General features: G+C 35.2%; 1 protein-coding gene across 1 annotated transcript in view; it reads left to right on the top strand.

The window, feature by feature from the left end:
- The window catches only part of CEP85L (centrosomal protein 85L), a 164599-nt gene that overhangs the window by 104099 nt on the left and 39739 nt on the right, over positions 1 to 20761 (top strand). Inside the window, exons 5-6 of the mRNA XM_028117027.1 lie at positions 1238 to 1355; positions 19779 to 19958. Coding sequence (XP_027972828.1) covers positions 1238 to 1355; positions 19779 to 19958 — 298 coding nt within the window. The remainder of the gene's footprint in view (positions 1 to 1237; positions 1356 to 19778; positions 19959 to 20761) is intronic.

Genomic DNA, 20761 nt, shown 5'->3' on the forward strand with positions numbered 1-20761 from the left:
CTTGCTCCAAAAGTTACTTTGTAAGTAATTTTGGAAAATACCGAGCTATTTGTTTACCCACATACTTTTTCTTAAAAGCTCTTTCTTCCTCATAACCTTATTATGAGACTTGTATTACAAGTTTGGAAGATTAGCAATAAAGCTCTTATATAAATTACATATTACATATAAAGATTACATATAAAGCTCTTAACCTGATGCCTGGTACATAAGTTTTCAAATACAGTTGACCCTGAACAACACAGGTTTGAACTACATGGGTCCAACTTATATGTGGATTTTTTCCAAAAAATGCAGAACTATAAATTTATTTTCTGTTCCTTATGATTTTCTTAACATTTTCTCTAGCTTTATTGTAAGAATACAGTATATAATACATAAAGCGTACAAAAATGTTAGTCAACTGTTTACATAATTAGTAAGGCTTCCAGTCAGCAGTAGGTTATTAGTAGTTAAATTTGGGGAGTCAAATATTATATGCAGATTTTCAACTGTGTGGCAGGTCAGGGGTCAGTACCTGTACATTCCCCACATTATTCAGGTGTCAGCTGTATAAAGGATACATAAACACAGAAGTTCAATAACTTGATTAAAGTAAGCAATGAGCTGCTGAGGAAAGATTAGAACTTCATGGTGTCTGTTTCCAACATGAAGTTATGTTAAAGTGAAATGTCTGAGCTATCCAAAGATCTAAATCTGTTACCAAGTGAGTTCTCCATCATTGGTGATGGTTATGTGTAGACTGTGTAACCTCTAGGATGTTGTTGAGAAGATGCAGGCATAGAATAATAGCATTTGGGCTAGATGATATTTATGAAAATACCTTTCATCCCTGATAGTGAGATTCTCAGAAATGACAGTGTTTAAGTATTAAACAGAATTTGTATGAATGAAAATGGATTTTAAGGTAAAGGCATTCCAAACTGAGGACATAACATTTATTATATTAGGTAACAAGAAGAAAGCAAGCAAAACATGACTTTGTTACTATCTAAGAAGAGTAGTCTACTAAAGATTATATTTTATAAAATGTCAGAAGTATTCTACATTATAAACTTTTTCTGTGGTCCACATAACTCATTGTACTGTGGTTTTTAAAAATTCCCTGTTATGAATGTTAAGGTTGATAATACTTTTAACTCTTACATCAAATTTTTAGGATACTTAAAATTCTGCTTTTAACAGTCCCTTAGAAAAGCATATTCTTTAAATTGTCACCTCAATTTATGTTTTGCAGGCAGAAGCAACAGATTACCCACCTACATGAGAGGATAAGGGATAATGAATTACGGGCACAACATGCCATGTTAGGACATTATGTAAACTGCGAAGATTCTTATGTGGCTGGTTTGCAGGTAAGATATAAGAATTTTGTAGTTGTTGTTTTATTAATAAAGCATGTGTTAATTATATAATTAGCTTGCAAGATTAGGATGCTTTTTAATCCATTCACATGGTTCATATTTATATACATAGTAAAAGATGTCCAAGAACTGTTTTCCAAATGTCCAGTTCATATCCCCTCCCCACACACATAAGGAATTACTGTTATCAGTTTCTAGTGTATCCTTCCAGAATTGATGTATATCACTAGCAGATATAAATGTATTTTATCCCTGTCTCTTCACAAAAAGTATCAAAATATATACATTATCCAGCACCTTTTTTCCCTTTACATTACATAAAATTACTTAAAATACAGTGATTAAAAAAGCAGAAACAGACTCATAAATACAGAGAACAAGCTGATGGTTGCCTGGGGGAATGGGCAGAATAGGTGAAGGGGAGTGGGAAGTACAGGCTTCCTGTTATGGAGTGAATAAGTCATGGGAGATGAAAGGTGCAGGATAGGGAATGCAGTCAATGGTACTGTAATAATGTATGACAGATGGCAGCTACACTTGTGATGAGCACAGCATAACATACAGACTTGTTGAATCACAGTCTTGTACCCCTGAAACTAATGTAATGTGTGTCAACTGTACTTCAGTTAAACAAATACAGTGATTATTTCTATATCTTTACAAAGATAGCATCCCTTCCTTTTGCTTTTATAGCTGATTGATTTCCTGTTTTGTGGCGATAGCATAATTTATTCATCTTGTCCCTACTAGTCAGAATTTGGGTTGTTTCTAGTTTAGGGCTACTATGAATAATACTGTGAAGAATAACCTTTTATAAACATTGTTTTGCTCATATGCAAGTATTTTTGTAAGTTAAATTCTCAAGTGAAATTTACAGGTGTTGTATGACTGGTCATTTTTATTGACATTATCAAATTGCTATTGTGTTATCAAACTGAGATTTTTGCCCTTCTCTTACATAGGGTAGGGTGGGGAGTTCTCCATGATTTTTTAAAAAATTTAAAATTGTGTAAAACACATATAAAATCTACCATCTTAACCATTTTTTTTCAACTTAACCATTTTTAAGTATACATTTCAGTGGTGTCAAATACATTTATAATATTGTGCAACCATCACCACCATCCATTTCCATACCTCTTTATGTCTTATAAAACTAAAACTTTGTACCCATTAAACAGTAACACCCCATTCGCCTTCCCAACCCCTGGCAGCTACTGTTCTACTTTCATTCTCTATGATTTTGATTACTCTAAAATCTCATGTTAAATAAAGCATACAGTATTTGTCTTTTTGTGACTGGCCTGTTTCACTTAGCATAGTTTCCTCAAGGTTCATCCATGCCATAGCGTGTGTCAGAATTTCCTTCCTTTTTAAGGCTGAATAATATTCCATTATGTGTGTATACCACATTTTGTTTTATCCATTCATCTGTTGACAGACACTTTGCTTCCACATTTTTTTAAAGATTTTATTTATTTATTAGAGAGGGAGAGAGTGCACGAGCAGGGGGGGAAGGGCAGAGGGAGAGGGAAAAGCAGACTCCCCTGTGAGTGGGGAGCCCAATGCAGGGGCCAATCCCAGGACCTGGAGATCGTGACCTGAGCTGAAGGCAGATGCTTAACTGACTAAGCCACCCAGGGGCCCTGTTTGCTTCCACATATTAGCTATAGTGAATAATGCTGCTGTGAACATTTTTTATATTTATTTGAATATAGGTTTATAAATATCCGTTACAGACCCTGCTTTCAATTTTTTTGAGTATATATCCAGAAGTGGAATTGCTGGATCATATAGTAATTCTACTTTTAATTTTTTGAGGAAGCACCATACTGTTTTCCACAGTGGCTGTGCCATTTTGGTGTACAAGGGTTCTAGTTTCTCCACATTGTCACCAACACTTGTTATTTTTTTATTTTTGATAGTAGCCATCCCAATGGATATGAGGTAGTATTTCATTGTAGTTTTGGTTTGCATTTCCTTAATGATTAATGATGTGAGCATCTTTTTATGGCTTATTGGCTATTTGTATATCTTAGGAAAAATATCTTTTCAAGTCTTCGGTCCGTTTTTGAATTGGTTGTTTTTTGTTGTTGAGTTTTAAAAATTCTCTATATATTCTAGATATGAACCCCTTATCAAATATATGATTTGTGAGTATTTTTTCCCATTCTATTGATTGGCTATTTTCTCTTTTCATGCACAAAATTTTTAATTTTTCAAGTCCAGTTTGTTTAACTTTTCTTTTATTGGCTATGCCTTTGGTGTCATATCCAAGAACTCATTGCCAAATTCAATGCCATGAAGCTTTTGCCACATGTTTTCTTCGAGGAGTTTTATAGTTTTGGGTCTTATGTTTAGGTCTTTGATCATTTTTTAGTTAGTTTTTCTATATGTTATTAGGTAAGGCTTCAGCTTCATTCTTTGGCATGTGCATAATCCTGTTTTCCCAGCACTATTTGTTGGAAAGACTTGCACATTGAATGGTCTTGGCACCTTGTTAAAAATCATTTGACCATGTATGCCAGGATTTATTTCTGGGCTCTGGATTCCATTCCATTGGTTTATATATGTCTTTTGTTATCCAGTAAGTACCACACTGTTTTGAAATCCAGACGTATGAGTCCCCCAGCTTTGTTCTTCCTTCTAAGGTTGTTTAAGCTGTTTGTGGTCCCTTGAGATTCTATATGAATTTTAGGGTGGGTTTTTCTCTTTCTTAAAAAAAAAAATGTGATTTTGGTAGGGATTGCATTGAACCTGTAGATCACTTTGAATAGTATTAACATCTTAACAATATTAAGAACATGGGATGTGTTTCCATTTATTTATGTCTTCATTTTCTTTCAGCAGTATTTTGTAGTTTTTTGTTATACAAGTCTTTTACCTCCTTGGTTAATTCCTAAGTATTTTATTCTTTTTGGTACTGTTGTAAATAGGATTGTTTTCATAATTTCCTTTTCAGATTGTTCATTGTTAGTGCAAAGAAATGCAATAAACTTTTGTGTGTTGACTTTGTATCCTAGTATTTTATTGAATTTATTCAGTAGCTCTAACAGGCTTTTTGTGCAATTTTTAGGATTTTCTACATACAAGATTATATCACCTGAACAGAGAACATTTCATGTCTTCCTTTCCATTTAGATGTCTTGTATTTCTTTTCCTTGCCTAATTGCTCTGGCTATAGCTTCCAGTATTTTGTTAAATAGAAGTGAAAATGGGAATCCTTGCCTAGTTCCTGATCTTAGAGGAAAAGCTTTCAGTCTTTCACCATTGAGTGTAATGTTTGCTGTGGGTTTTTTCTATATAGCTTTTATTATGTTGAGGTAGTTTCCTTCTGTTCCTAGTTTTTTTGTGTTTTAATCACCAAAGGATGTTGAATTTTGTCATACACTTTTTCAACATCACTTGAGATGATTGTGGTTTTTTTTCCCTTTATTCTGTTAATGTGGTATATTACATTGATCAGTTTTGATATGCTGAACCATACTTGCATTCCAGGAATAAATCCTACTTGGTCATAGATTAGAATCCTTTTAATATAGTGCTGAATTCAGTTTGTTAATATTGTGTTGAGGATTTTTGCATCAAAGATATTGGTCTGTAGTTTTCTTGTAGTGTCTTTGTCTGGCTTTGGTATCAAAATAATGCTGGCTTCACAGAATGACTTAGGAAGTGTAGTTTCTTCTCTTTCAGTGTTTAGAGAAGTTTGAAAGGGATTGGTGTTCTTTTTTTACATGTTTGGTAGAATTCACCAGTGAAGCCATCAGGTCCAGGGGTCTAGGGCTTTGTGTGTGTGGGTTGTGGCGGGGGGAGATCTTTGATTACTGATTCAATCTCTTTTAATAGATAGGTCTGCTCAGATTTTCTATTTCTTCATGATTTAGTCTTGAAAGAAGGCTTTATGTTTTTAGGAATTTGTCCATTGCATCTGGTTTATCCAATTTGTTGGCATACAGTTAATTGTTCACAGTACTCATAAGCTTTTTTATGTCTGTAGAATCGATAGTTAATGTCATTATTTTCATTTCTGATTTTAGTAATTAGGGTCTTTCCCCTTATTTCATCTAGGTAAAGGTTTACCAATTTTGTTGATTTTTTCAGAGAACCAAATTTTGGTTTCATTAATTTTCTCTCTTGTTTTTATATTCTCTTTCATTTATCACTGTTTGAATCTTTATTATTTTATTCCTTCTGATAGTTTTGGGTTTAGTTTATTCTCTTCTTCCAGCCCTAGGTTGTAAAGTTAGGTTGTTGATTTGAGATCATTCTTGTTTTCTTCATATGGTTTTAATATGTTTTTCTCCTGAGTGATGGTGAATTTCTTTTTATATTTTTAAGTCCCATTTGTATTTCTTTTTTGTGAAATGTCATTTCATATCGATACTTTACTTGTTTTTTTTCTTTTAGGTATTGGTTTTTTGCTTATTAATTTTATGAGCCCTTTATATATAAAAGAAATTAGCTTTTTTTTTAAAGATTTTATTTATTTATTTGAGAGAGAGAATGAGATAGAGAGAGAGCATGAGAGGGGAAAGGGTCAGAGGGAGAAGCAGACTTCCTGCTGAGCAGGGAGCCCGATGTGGGACTCGATCCCGGGACTCCAGGATCATGACCTGAGCCGAAGGCAGTCGCTTAACCAACTGAGCCACCCAGGCGCCCAAGAAATTAGCTTTTTGTCTATAATTTGATTTGAAAATACATTTTCTGAATTTGTCATAATTTCTTTCTATTTTTTTCCTATATCCATTATTTTCCACTATGAAGTCTCTCTACTTCTAATGAGTATTTTATAAATAAGTCCTATCTTCACTAATGAACCCATTTAAGAGAATAATTACTAAACATACACTGTGTTAAGTTATGAAGTCACAATGTTGAAGAATAGTTCCTACCTTCATCGACCTCAGACTACAGAGGGAGAGACCATATAGATAAACATATTTACCCATTCCTTCAAAATTTGTGTTCACTGTGGGTAAGGCAATGTCTGGGTGCAAGGAATAGAAATGGGAATGAGGTTGGTTTTGCCACTGAGGGTACAATCTAATGGGAACACAGTCTAATGGGCATACTGGTATATAAGGCCCTATAACAAAATTTATATGGCTCAAAGGGTGACTTTCCCCAGTATTATTCTCTCTAAGAATTTTTCTTACAACTTGCTTGTATGTTTTTCTATATAGACTTTATATTTGGCTTGTTTATTTCAAAAACATTAAAAACTATTGGCATTTTTATTGGGATCAAAAGTGAGGACTAATAACTTTATGGCGGGGTATAGTTTGATTTGTGAAAGTTTTTTTGTCTTTATTTCTGGAATTTAAGTGGATTTTTTTCCCCCGTTATATTTTCAAACTTGTTTTTATGTATTAAAGGAATTGGTAAAGTCAGGAAATATTGAAGACCAACTCATCTTCAGACTTAACTTGAGGCAGAAGCATTTAGCAGAGATTCCAGCTTGCTTACCATACTTCTGTTACTAACACATCAGAATATCTCATTACAATGTGATCTCATCTGTTAGCTCTATCACATAATAGTAAGGCTGTATGGTACTGAGATTAATAGTGTACAGTTATTTAGAAGTGCTATTTCTGTACTATGTAAGTAGTATAATTTGCTTTGATAACAGTTTTATAGAACCATGGAGTTTCTCCTTGTAACTTTATTTTTCTGAATAATAGGTTAGCTTGAATTATGCAATTATTATATTACCAAAAGCATGTGTATCTTAATATGTATTTGAAAGCTGAAGAAAATGTTTTTTTGACACAGCATCAGGCCAGTAGAGGGCTCTCCAAGTCAGTCTACAAGGACAAATAGAAATAGCTGGAGGGATGTGGAAAAGGGGGCTGCTGAAGGATTTTCAAATTATGGGGGAAGTTAAAATATTGTTGATAAATTAGACTTCAAAAGATAAGGGCAATTAATAAAAGAGAATACAAGGAAAACCGTAAGTACTAAATGGATATTATAAATATAGGACATGAACTTTTTTTCAATAGATATAGAGAGCTGAAAAACAGCAAGGGTTTAAAAGAACAACAAATATGATAATAAAGTACTTCTTAAATGAAAAATTTTGGGTGTGTGAATAGTGCTTTTCTTTTTTTATTGAATAAATTTGACATGTAATGTAAATTTAAGGTGTACACAGCATGCTACTTTAACACATTTATATGTTTGCTAATGTAATAATATTTATTGCATTAAATAGTTATAGTGTATATTATTGTTTATATTCATTATAGTGTGCATGAAATTTCTGTGGCTTATTTACTACTCCTTACAAGTTTGTACCCTTATATACTATTGCTCTGGTCTCCAACTCCCCACCTCCCATCCTTTGGTAACCACCATTTTGCTCTGCTTTTTACAGGTTTAACTTTTTTAGATTCTAAATATAAGTGATATCCTACAGTATTTCTCTTTCTCTCTCTGACTTATGTTGCTTAATGTAATGTGCTTAAGGTCCAATCATGTCGTCACAAATGGTAGGATATCTTCCTTTTCATGGCTGGATAATATTCCATTGTGTATACATACCATATCATTTTATCCACTCATGGGCATATGGGTTGTCTAGCTATTATGAATAATGCTGTGATAGACATGGCAGGGTCTGTATCTTGTCAAAATCCTGTTTGCGGAGTGCCTGTGGCTCATTTGGTTAAGCGACTGCCTTTGACTCAGGTCATGATCATGGAGTCCCAGGATCAAGTCCTGCATCGGGCTCCCAGCTCAGCGGGTAGTCTGTTTCTCCCTCTGACCGTCCGCCCTCTTGTGCTCTCTCTCTCTCTCTCTCTCTCTCTCTCTCAAATAAATAAATAAATTTTTAAAAAATATCCTGTTTGCATTTCCTTTGGGAATATACCCAGAAATGGGATTGCTGGATTGTATGGTAGATATATTTTATTGGTCCATAGTGGCTGGACCAATTTACATTCCCACCAGTGCTGTGTAAGGGTTCCTTTTTCACCACATCCTTGCCAGCATCTGTTATTTCTTGTCTTCTTGATGATAGTCATATTAACAGGTGTGACAGGGTATAGCTCATTGTGGTTTTGATTTGCATTTTCCTGATGATTAATGATGTGGAACATCTTCCCATGTGTCTGTTAGCCATTTTGATGTCGTCTTTGGAAAAATACCTATTTAGTTCCTTTGCCCAATTTTTAATTGGACTGTTTATTTTTTGAGTTCTTATATATTTTGGATGTTAATTCTTTTCTGATATATGATTTCCTGAAATATTTTCTTATTCTATAGGTTGTTTTTTCATTTTGTTAATTACTAGATCTGTGCAGAAGCATTTCAGTTTGATGTACTTCCTTTGTTGATTTTTGCTCTTGTTGTTTGTGCTTTTGGTGTCATGTCCAAAAAACAAGTCAATGCTGAGACCAATATTGATGAGTTTTTTTTCCCTTGTGTTTCATTCTTGGAGTGTTATGGTATCAGAGCTTCTAAGTCTTCAATCCATTTCAAGTTAATTTTTGTGAGTGGTGTGAGATAGGGGCTGAATTTCATTGTTCTGCATGTGTTTCCACAGTTTACCCAGCACATTTGTTAAAGAGACTATCTTTTCCTCATTGGGTATTCTTGGCTCCCTTGTCAAATATAAGTTGACTGTATATGCCAGGATTTAATTCTGGCCTCTCTGCTCCATTCCATTGGTTGATGTGTCTTTTTTGTGCCATACCATACGTGTTTTTATTACTGTGGCTTTTTAATATAGTTTGAAATCCAGAAGCATGATACCTCTGGCTTTAATTTTTTATCCCTTTGTTTCTCAGGATTGCTTTGGCTCTTCTCAGAGTTGCTTTGGCTATTTGGGGTCTTTTGTGATTCCACACAAATTTTAGAGTTGTTTCTTCAATTTCTTTGGAGAATAATAGCAAAGGAATTTTTACCTTGGATATATGAATAATTAATTTTTTATGCACAACTTTTTTTTTAAGATTTTATTTATTTGAGAGAGAAGGAGAGACAGAGAGTCCAAGTGGGGAGGAGAGGGAGAAGTGGGCTCCCTGCAGAGCAAGGAGCCCGATGCGGGGCTAGATCCCAGGACCCTGGGATCATGACCTGAGCCGAAGGCAGACACTTTTAATAGGAAATAATGCATTTGGAAAACAACAAATTATTGTGTATGGATGAAGTGCAATATGAGAGGAGAGTAGTGGTAAGAGATGTGGTTAAAGACGTAAGCAGGGGTCAATTATAGCAAAGGCTCGTAAAGTAAAGCACCCATTTGTCCCAAGTTTAGGTACAGTTCCAGTTAATGCCTAGCAGAAGGTACTAGCATAAGGATTAATAGCACCCTCTTTTACTCTCCAAAGTATCCTAGTTTGGTTACCCCAGTGGCATAATGGATTTAAGTTCGGTATTGAGGCAGAAACCAGTCAGGAGGCTATCTCAATAGTCTAAAACTTAAATAAACACCTGAATTTTAAAACAGTGTTGGTCATGACAAGAGGAAGAATATTTATTAAACATCTGTGTGACCCAAGCATGGGCTTGATTTAATGACTTCAATGAGTTAAAGAATGGCCTAGTTTCAGATGGACAAAATTGATTGGTTTATATTGTCAAAGACTAGGATAGAGATGACTACATGAGGAATAAGTTTAGAGGAGAAAAATAATGAGTTAAGCTTATATATTGTAAATTTGGGACAGAGGTGAAGAATGAGGCTGATATTCAGAGGTAGGTCTAAGGAGGAGATTAGAGATTTAGGACTTGTCAGTCCACCTGGGTGGTTGTTGAAGCTTGGGCATGATCATGGGTTCCAGGGAGTGAAGAAAATGGGACCCAGAAGTAAAGACGGGTACTGGCTGTATTTTAGAAGGCAGTAAAAGAGCATAACCGGCAAAGGGGATAGCAGGGGTAGGTGGGGGCAGTATTGTCATAGAAATGAAGGGAAGACAGGCTTCACAGATTGAGTGGTTGTGGGACACTCAGAGCCTGGAAAAGCAATTTAAAGGCTTAAAGCAGTTCTGGCTTTAGACCTTTCTCTTTCTGTCTGCTTAATTTCATCTACAAGTTCTACAGCATGTCTTGCTATGAAACACTTTTCTGTTGTACAGATTTGCCCAAACACAAGTGGTAGATAGAATGTTGTCAGTATAGTTTTCAAGTCTCACTGGTTTGGATGTGGTTTTTGTTTTGTCTTTCCAGGCAACGGGAGTTAGAATAGTGGGAGTTAAATTAGAATCTTTGGCAGGCTGCAGAAAAGGCCTAGGCTCACCTACTGCACTGGCAGCAGAAGCCTCTTCAAGCTTCATTTTCAGAAAATTCTAAGAGTACTGTATTGCCTTGAGAAATGGACTCCCTCTTTTAGTGGTTTGGGTTCACGGCAGGTTGTGTTGCCTCCTACCCACCTGAATGGTAGTCCCTGTATTGCAGAGTTCTACCTATATCATCTCAACACCCACCAGACCTGCTCTAATTAAAGTGACACCAGCATTTTGACAGTTTCTGTGCATGTGGTTGTTTAATATTAACTGTGACTGCCTGCCCAACATGTTGAGCTCTTCTCAGTTACTGTTTTGATTAGTAATCTGGTTTAAGTTGCATAGGCTTTGAGTGGACTATTCTTGTTTTTACTTTTCCTTTAAGCCCTACTATTTTCAGTGCTTGATTTTTGAATGGTTTTCCAGAAATGTGTATATTTCTTAGTCCTAGAAACACCTGTATTAACTTACTTGTAAAATTAATGAATTTTATATTTTAGAGCAGTTTTAGGTTCACAGCAGATTTGGGCAGAATGTACAGAGAGTTCTCATACATCCTACGCTGCCACACACCTACAGCCTTCTTCACTGTTGACATCCTGTATCACAGGGTATTTTTGTTACTATTGAACCTATATTGACACATCATTATCACCCAAAGGCCATAGTTCAGATTGAGGTTCACACTTGGTGTTACAATTCTACGAGTTTGGACAAATGTATAATGACCTATATCCATCATTGTAGTATCATACAGAATAGTTTCACTACTCTAAAAATCTGTGGTCTGCCTGTTCATTCCCTCCTCTCCCGTAGCCCCTGGCAACCAGTCTTTTTATTGTCTCCATAGTTTTACCTCTTCCAGAGTGTGATATAGTTGGAATCATACAGTATGTAGCTTTACATGATAGTTTCTTTCACTTCATAATATACATTTAAATTTCTTCTATGTCTTTTTTTTTTTTTGTAAGATTTCATTTGAGAGAGAGAGTGAGAGACAGAGCATGAACAGAGGGGGAGGGGAGAGGGAGAAGGAGAAGCAGACTCCCTTGCTGAGCAGGGAGCTCGATGCAGGGCTCAATCCCAGGTCCCTGGGATCATGACCTGAGCCATAGGCAGATGCTTAACCAACTGAGCCACCCAGGCGCCCCTCCTCTATGTCTTTTCACATATTGATAGCTTACGTCTTTTTAGTGCTGAATAATATTCCATTATCTAGACGTACCACAGTTTACCTTTTCACCTACTGAAGGAAATTTTAGTTATTTTCAAGTTTTGGCAAATATGAATAAAGCTGCTAAACTTCCATGTGAAGCTTTTTGTGTAGCATGCTTTCTGTTCATTTGGGTAAATACCAAGGAACACAATTGCTAGATCATATGGTAAGAGAATTTTTAGTTTTTAACTCACTGCCAAACTATCTTTCAAAGTGCCTATATTACTTACATTCCCACCAGCAATGAATGGAAGTTTCTGTTGTTCCATATCCTCACCAGCATTTGGTGTTGTCAGTGTTTTGGATTTTGGCCATTCTGATAGGTGTGTGGAGGTAGGTAGCTAGGTGTTTTAATTTGCAATTCCCTAAAGACATTTGATGTTGGACATCTTTTCATATACTTATTTGCCATCTATCTGTATATTTTCTTCAGTGAGGTGTCTTTTCAGGTCTTTCTCCCATTTTTAATTGTGTTGTTTATTTTTTATTTTTGGGTTTTAGGAGTTCTTTGTATAGTTTGGATACGAATCCTTTATCAGATGTGTCTTCTGCAAATATTTTCTGCCAATATGTGACCTATTTTCTCATTTTCTTGATAATGTCTCTGCAGAGCAGAAATTTCTAATGAAATCCAGCTTATTTGTTTCTTTTATGGATCATACCTTTGCTAGTGTATCTAAAGTCATTGCCATATTCATAGTCTTCTAGGTTTTTTCCTATGTTCTAGGGGTTTTATAGTTTTGTATTTTGCATTTAGGTCTATAGTCCATTTTTAGTTAACTTTTGTGAAGAGTGTAAAACCTGTGTCTAGATTCATTTTCTTGCATGTAGAATGTCCCATTGTTCCAGCATCATTTGTTGAAAAGACTTCCTTTGTTCCATTGTACTGCCTTTGTTCCTTTATCAAAAAGATCAGTTGACTTGTATTTATGTTGATCTATTCCTGGACTTTCTATTCTGTTCCATTGACCTGTTTGTGTGGTGTTTCCTCAGTGTCACACACTCTAGGTTACTGTAGGTTTATTTTAAGTTTTGAAGTCAGGTAATGTCAGTCCTCCATCTTTGTTCTTCTCCTTCAGTATTATATTGGCTATCCTGGGTTTTTTGTTTTTCCATAGAAACTTTAGAATCAGTTTGTTGCTATCCACCAAATAACTTGCTGGGATTTTGCTTGAGATTGCACTGAATCTATAGATTAAGCTAGGAAGAACCTAACATCTTGACAGCATTGAGTATATCTATGAACATGGAATATCTCTCATTTATTTGGTTCTTCTTTGCTGTCTTTGATCAGAGTTTTATTACTTATATACATCTTGTACGTATTTTATTATATTCTTATTTCATTTTTTGGAGTGCTCATGTAAATGGCAGTGTGTTTTTAATTTCAAATTTCACTTGTTTATTGCTGGTATACAGGGAAAGAACTTTCATATATTAACCTTGTCTCTTATAGCCTTGCTATAATTGCTTATTAGTTTCAGGAGTTGTTTTTGTTTTTGTTTTGTTTGATCTGTTTTCAGTGATTTTCTATATAGGGGATCATGTCATCTGTGAACAAAAACTCTTTTTTCCCAACTGGCATACATTTTATTTCCTTCTCTTGTCTTACTGCATTCTCTAGGACTTCCAATACAGTGTGGAAAATCAGTGGTGGGAGGAACATCCTTGCCTTGTTCCTGATATTAGCAGGAACCTTTCGAGTTTTTTACCATTAATTCTTCTGTTAGCTGTAGGTTTTTTGTAGATGTTCTTTATCAAGTTTAGTAAGTTTGCCTCTATTTCAAGTTTGCTCAGAGTTTTTATCATGAATAAACTGTTGAATTTTGTCAAATTCCTTTTATGCATTTACTGATGTGATCATATGGTTTTTCCTTGGTAGCCTGTTGATGTGATGGATTATATTAATTGATTTTTGAATGTCGAACACCAGCCTGACTTGCTGGGATAAATTTTAATTGGTAATGGTGAATAATTCTTTTTATACATTCTTAGACTCAAATTGCTCTTTTTTTCAGGATCTACTTATGTAAAATATTTAGTCTGTGGTTTCCTTTTTTTTTCTTAATTAAAAAAAATTTAGTAATCTCTACACCCAATGTGGGGTTTGAACTTACAACCCCAAGGTCAAGAGTCACATTCTCTTCCAAAGGAGCCAGCCAGGTACCCCTGTAATTTTCTTTTCTTGTAATGTCTTTGTCTCATTTGGTATTAGGGTAAGTGTAGCCTCGTTGAATGAGTTAGGAAGTATTCCCTCTGCTTCTGTGTCTGGAAGAGATTGTAGAAAGTCAGTATAATTTCCTCCTTAAATGTTTGGTAGAATTCACGAGTAAACCCATCTAAGCCTGGTGCGTTCCATTTTGGAAGGCTGTTAATTATTAATTCAATTTCTTTAATAAATATAGGCCTATTCAGATTATCTATTTCTTCTTGCATGGGTTTTAGCAGATTGTGTTTTTCAAGAAATTAGTCCATTTCATCTAGGTCATCAAATGTGTGGGCATAAAGTTGTTCATAATATTCCTTTATTATATTTTTAATGTCCACAGGATCTGTAGTGATATTCCCTTTTAACTTCTGATATTAATAAATTTGTGTCATCTCTCTTTTTTCTTAGTTAGCCTGACTAGGAGGTTATTGATTTTTATAGATCTTTTCCAGAATGAACTTTTGGTGTTTTGATTTTCTCTGTTGATTTTCTGTTTTCAATTTCATAGATTTCTGCTCTCTTACTCTTTTTTTCTACCTACTTTGGATTTGTTTTTCTGTGTCTAGTTTCTTAAGATGGAAGCTTAGATAATTGATTTTAAATCTTTCTTCTTTTCTAATATATACACTTGATGGTATAAATTTCCCTCTAAGCACTGCTTTCACTGCATCCCACACATTTAGATAATCTGTATTTTCATTTCCATTTAGTACAAAATATTTTTAAATTTCTTTTGAGATTTCTTCTTTGAACCATATATTATTTAGAAATGTGTTGCTTAATCTCTAAGCATTTCAGGATTTTATAGCTACCTTTCTGTGGATTTCCAGTTTAGTTCCATTATGGTTTGAGAGAGCATACATTGTACAATAGCTCTTTTTTTAAATTTGTTAAGGCATGTTTTACCACCCAAATTGTGGTCTGTTTTGGTGAATGTTCTATGTGAGCTTGAGAAGAATGTGTAATCTGAAGTAGTCTATACATGTCAATTACATCCAGTCAATTGAGGATGCTGTTGAGTTCAACTTTGTGCTTACTAATTTTCTGCTTGATGGATCTGTTCATTTCTGATAGAGGGTTGTTAAAGTCTCCAGCTATTATAGTGGAGTCATCTGTTTCTCCTTGCAGTTCTCTCAGTTTTTACCTCACACATTTTGCTTCTCTTTTGTTAGGCACATACACATTAAGGATTGTTAAGTCTTCTTGGAGTATTGACCCTTTATGAGGAAAGTTATTGCCATAACTTTCCTTGCTCTAAAGTCTGCTTTTTCTGAAATTAATATAGCTACTCCATTTTCTTTTTCTTCAAATTCTTAATTTAAATTCCAGTTAGTTAGACATAATAGTGTAATATTGGTTTCAGGAGTAGAATTCAGTGATTCATCACTTACATATAACACCCAGTGCTCATCATAACAAGTGCCCTCTTTAATACCCATCACCCATCTAGCCCACCTCCCTCCATCAACCATCAGTTTGTTCTCTGTTGTTAAGGGTCTCTTATGGTTTGCCTCCTCCTCTCTCCTCCTCTGTTGTTTTTTTTTTTCTTCCCACATGTTCATCTGTTTTGTTTCCTAAGTTCCCACATACCAGTGAAATTGTATCTGGTTCTGAGGTGTGGTATCTGACAGTTTGGAGAAATTCTCAGTCATTATTGTTTCAAATACTGCTTTCGTTTCTTTCTTCTTCTTGTGTTATACCCTTTGTAGTTATCTCACAGTTCTTGGATATTCTGTTTTATTTTTTACAGTCTTTTTTGTCTTTGTTCAGTTTGGGAGGTTTCTTGTCATATCCTCAGGCTCAGAGATTGTTTCCTCATCTGTGTTCAGTCAAAGACATTCTTTTTTTTCTTTTTGATTGATTGATTTGAGAGAGTGAGAACATGTGTGTTGGGGAAGTGGCAGAGGGAGCGAATCCTTAAGCAGACTCTGCTGAGTGCAGAGCCCAAATTGGGGCTCAGTCTCATGACCCATGAGATCATGACCTGAGCCAAAACCAAGAATTGGATGCTCAACCAACTGAGCCACACAGGTGCCTGTCAAAGACATTCTTTATTTCTGTTACAGTATTTTTGATGTCCAAAATTTTTTTATTCTTTCTAAGAATATCCACCTCTGTGCTTACATTATCCATCTGTCCTTGCTTATTGTTTATCTTAGCATTAATGCCCTATATTAATCATAGTTTTAAAAAATCTCTGGTCTGATAATTCCAGCATTCCTATCATATCTGACTCTGGTTCTCATGCTTATTCAATCTCTCCAGACTGTGAATTTGCCTTTTAGTATCCTTGTAGTTTTTTGTTGAAAGTTAGACCTGATGTACTAGGTAAAGTGAAATGTGGTAAATAAGCCTTTAGTAATATAATGGTAAGGTGTAAAGGAAGAAGTCCTCTGTAGTCCTGTGATTAGTTTTTTTTTTTTTTAAGATTTTATTTATTCATGAGAGACAGAGAGAGAGAGAGAGGCAGAGGGAGAAGCAGGCTCCCAAGGAGCAGGGAGCACAATGCGGGACTTGATCCCAGGACTCTGGGATCATGACCTGAGCCAAAGGCAGACGCTTAACGACTGAGCCACCCAGGCGCCCACCTGTGATTAGTTCTTAGTCTTTTAGTGAGCCTGTGCTCCTAGACTGTGGCCTTCACTAGATTTTCTATTCTTTTCTTTCCCACCCTTCGGTGGGGCAGGATGGTTCAAGGCAACTGGAATTGAATTTTTTCTTCTAGGTAGGTTAGCTCCCTTCTAGGTAACCTTCGGTGTAGTTTAGTCTCTAGTTAGTTTCTCCTGAATGCAGGTCTTGTTAAGAAGAACATAGTGTTCTGGTGTATTTCAAAATGGTTCCTTTTCTCCTCTTCCTGCTGGAAACATGAAGAGATTTTCCCCTGATGTTCATTGTGAGGACCTGATAGAGCTCATGGATGTAAAACTCAGACAAATTGGGTGTCCCTTATGATTAGGTCTCCCTAAGGTTTTTGACTTTCAGGCTTGTCCCCTCTGAGCCTCCAGGAGTTCATCAATTTCAGTTCTTTTTTCCTACTTCAGCATTGGTTGCAAGGAAGATTCTACTCTGGTAAGTGTGACTTTCTCTATTCACCTGTTTCTCCAATTCTAGGATTAGCAGTTTACCCTGTGACCTTACTTCTGACAGATCTAAGAGGAGTTGATTTTTTCAGTTTGTTCATCTTTTTTAGTTAGTAAAACAGATGGAGTGGAAATTTCTGAGCTCATTACATGCCAAATTAGAAACTATAAGTCTGTATTATTTTTTTTATTTTCTTAGCCTAGCCTACCCATCTTTCTGAGTTCTAAACCCACCTCTCTGTCTGATGTTTCATTTCTATTTGTGTGTTCAACCGGCATCTTAATATCAATAGGCTCTAATTGTAATTAAGTACATCTGCTTAGACCTGTTCTCCTATATGACCTCCTTACTTCAGCTCAGAATATGATCTTCCTTGTTATTTGACTCAAAATCTCAAACCTTGGTTACCTAACATTTCTTGTCTATTCACTTCTTTAAAAAATAGTTTTTGCTAAATCCTCTCAATTCTACATCTAGACTTTCTTCATTCTGTTATCTGTACTCTTGTTCAGCTAAATAGGTTAGAATAATTTTTTTTAAGATTTATTTATTTTAGAGAAAGAGTGCATACATGTGTGCCTCTGTGGGGGAAGGGCAGAGGGAGAGAATCTTCAAGCAGACTCTGTGCTGAACGTGGAGCCTGGCACAGGGCTTGATCTTAAAACCATGAGATCATGACCTGAGCTGAAACCAAAAGCTGGACGCTTAACTGATGGAGCCAGCCAGGAGGCCCTAGAATAGTTTCTTTAAGTGAATTCAAATCCATTGTCAGTATCTTCTAATTTCTGTTGTCCACTGCATGCAGTTATGGTAGCTCTCTTGTCCTCTTTACTCTTCTTTTTCCTTCAGTGAAAAGTTACTGAGAATCTACACATGAGGCTAAATGCCAGGGAATACAGAGATTTACAAAACAGAGTTTACAGTCTTCTTAAATTATGCTACTTTGTTGTTATACAACCATCACAGGTTTCCCATTTCCTATGAATTAAGATTTAACTCTGAACCTTGTGATTCTGTAGTATGGTCCCACTTGGGTGTTTACATTTTTTCTCTCTATCCATCCCCCTTCTTGTAAACCATACTTTAAATAGATAGGGGTACTCTCTGAATATATTCCATTTTACCTTTTTAAAATGTTCTTTTATGGAATACTTTTCTGCCTTTCTCCATTCCTGCCAGAATCCTCTTTATTTTTAAAGTCCATCTCAAAAGCAACCTCGCCAGTAAAGCCTTTTTCCTCATTCTCCCAATGTTGTCTTTATTTATCTTCCAACTTTGCCATACTTTGTACTTAAGATGACTTTTCTTGGGCGCCTGGGTGGCTCAGTTGGTTAAGTAAGCATCTGCCTTCAGCTCAGGTCATGATCCCGGGGTCCTGGGATCAATTCCCAGGGTTCCCTGCTGGGTGAGGAGTCTGCTTCTTTCTCTCCCTCTGCCCCTCCCCCCCCGCTCATTCTCTCTTTCTAATAAAATCTTTAAAAAAGATGACTTTTCTTTGACTACCATATTATATGGTGTCCTATATATAATTATCTGAGGATTTCTCTTTTGCTTCTGATAGAACTTGAGTTTTTAAAAGACAGTGCTAGAGTCTGTCATCTTTGAAATACCCAGCACATGATAAAATGCTCTTTATGTAATTTTTGAATTATAATTCCACCTTTTGGTGAAGTATGAGTTCTTCAAGGTCTAGTTCAAATTCACTTGTGTAAAACTTCTCTTAGCTACTACAGTACAACTATCTTAGCACTTAGACAGTTTTCATTGTCTTTTTTTGTGTGATACTTCATTAAACTGGTGGGACTTAGCTTTATTAACTGTTGGATCCCAGTACACAATTTCTAACATGTGCTTAGTAAATATTTGTTGAATAAGTGGAAAAATAATGTTTCTTTACTTTCACATTACTTTATTGATATCTTTTTTGGCACTTATCACATTCTGGTTTATTTGAGGAAATATTTATATTTTCTGTCTGCCTTCTCCTGGTTGTAATGCTGCAAGGGAAACAGTAGGGAAAAGATCTTATATGAAGTCCTTACAAAGCCTCACTCATGGAAACAAGAATACATTTGTTCAATCAGCAATTATTTTTTTGAGCTCTTCTTTTATGCCAGTGATTATTCTAGGAAATAAGGATCTAAAAGCAACTAAGATGGACGAAAATTCCTTCTTTCATGGATCTTACTTTCTAGTTAGGGGAAACACTCCATTAATACTTACCAAGTTTAATAGTTGCTGGAAATGATCACCTGTGAAGAATTTTTTCTTTAGTTTTTATTTCCCTAGAACTTTCACTTCTACTTAATGTACTATTACATCTCTAATTATACTTTTTAACCAAAAAGGTTGCCTTTTATTAAGCTTCTGTTTATGTGATAGGAACTTTATATATTTTATCTCTGTTCTTCAAAAAACAAAATCAAAAAAACACTGCAAGTTTGGCCTTGTTATTTCTGTTTTATAGATAAGAAGATTGAGGCTTGGCATTGGTAAGCAAATTAACTTGATTTAATCATGGCACATAACTAGGAAATAGAGCTGGGATTCATGCCAAGGTCTGTCTATTGCTAAAGCCTAGATGTACTCTCTGTACTGTACCTTATTTCCAATTTCTTTCCATTTTGTCAAGACAAGTTAACTTTTAACCTGTTTTTTTTTTTCTTCTTTCCTGATAGCCACAATATGAGAACAGTTCACTCCAGGCTCCATTTTCCGATCAATCAATGTCCCATTCCCAGCAAGAGGAACTTGAGCAAAAGCTTGCATCTACTGAGAAAGAGGTTTTGCAGCTCAATCAGTTTCTCAAACAAAGAATAAGCCAATTTAGTGAAGAGAAGAAGAAACTGGAGGAAAAGGTAGGTATTTTTAATAAAGTTGAATTAGGTCAATAACATTCCTTCAACATGTAATTATCTGTCATCTACTGTATTTCAGGTCTGTGTTATATACCAGGTTGTACACTTATATTAAAATGATTAGTTCTGTAGTAACTTTTGAGAAACCCTGTGCTGTCCACAAAAATCTAGGGATTTTCTTGAGGGATTAAAAATACTACAGTGTATTATTTCTTGCTAACGAGTAGTGAAACCTTTTTTGAGTTAGTTGCCTAAACTAAGATAAGATGTGACACAAATAACTTCTTTTCTTTTTTTGGGTCTTGTTTCTTTGTCATGTTGGGTATGAATGATTGGTAAATGAAATAAAGAGGGTGGTGTTTTGTTTTGTTTTTTATAAGCACATGACTTCATGTTATTTAAGCTGAAGCCCCTGATTCAGAACAAGTAATGAAAAGCCAAATATCTATATGTATGTTATATATCTATATATTTATTTTACCTTTTTGCCTTTATTAAAGTATTTTCATACTTCATCTTATTCCATTATACAGCATTAAAGATCAAGTAGGTTACCTGCTAGCCCTAATTTACTAAAGAAGCATAGTCCTTAAGCTGCTGACTTAGTTGCAGAACTGGTTTTAGATTTCTCTCTTGATATACCCAGTTTATTATTCTATTAACTAAACCTTCGATTCAAGTGATCTTGAAAAAGTCACCATGATTTCTGCAGGCATGTTTGGAATTATTAATAGAGAACACAATTGACATTTTTGTTAGTTACATGTATCTATCTATCTATATATATATGTGTGAATTAAAAT

Source organism: Eumetopias jubatus, unplaced genomic scaffold (assembly GCF_037043125.1).
Source record: "Eumetopias jubatus isolate StellerSeaLion01/CBP00866 unplaced genomic scaffold, mEumJub1_p1.0 scaffold_6, whole genome shotgun sequence".
Taxonomy (NCBI): Eukaryota; Metazoa; Chordata; class Mammalia; order Carnivora; family Otariidae; genus Eumetopias; species Eumetopias jubatus.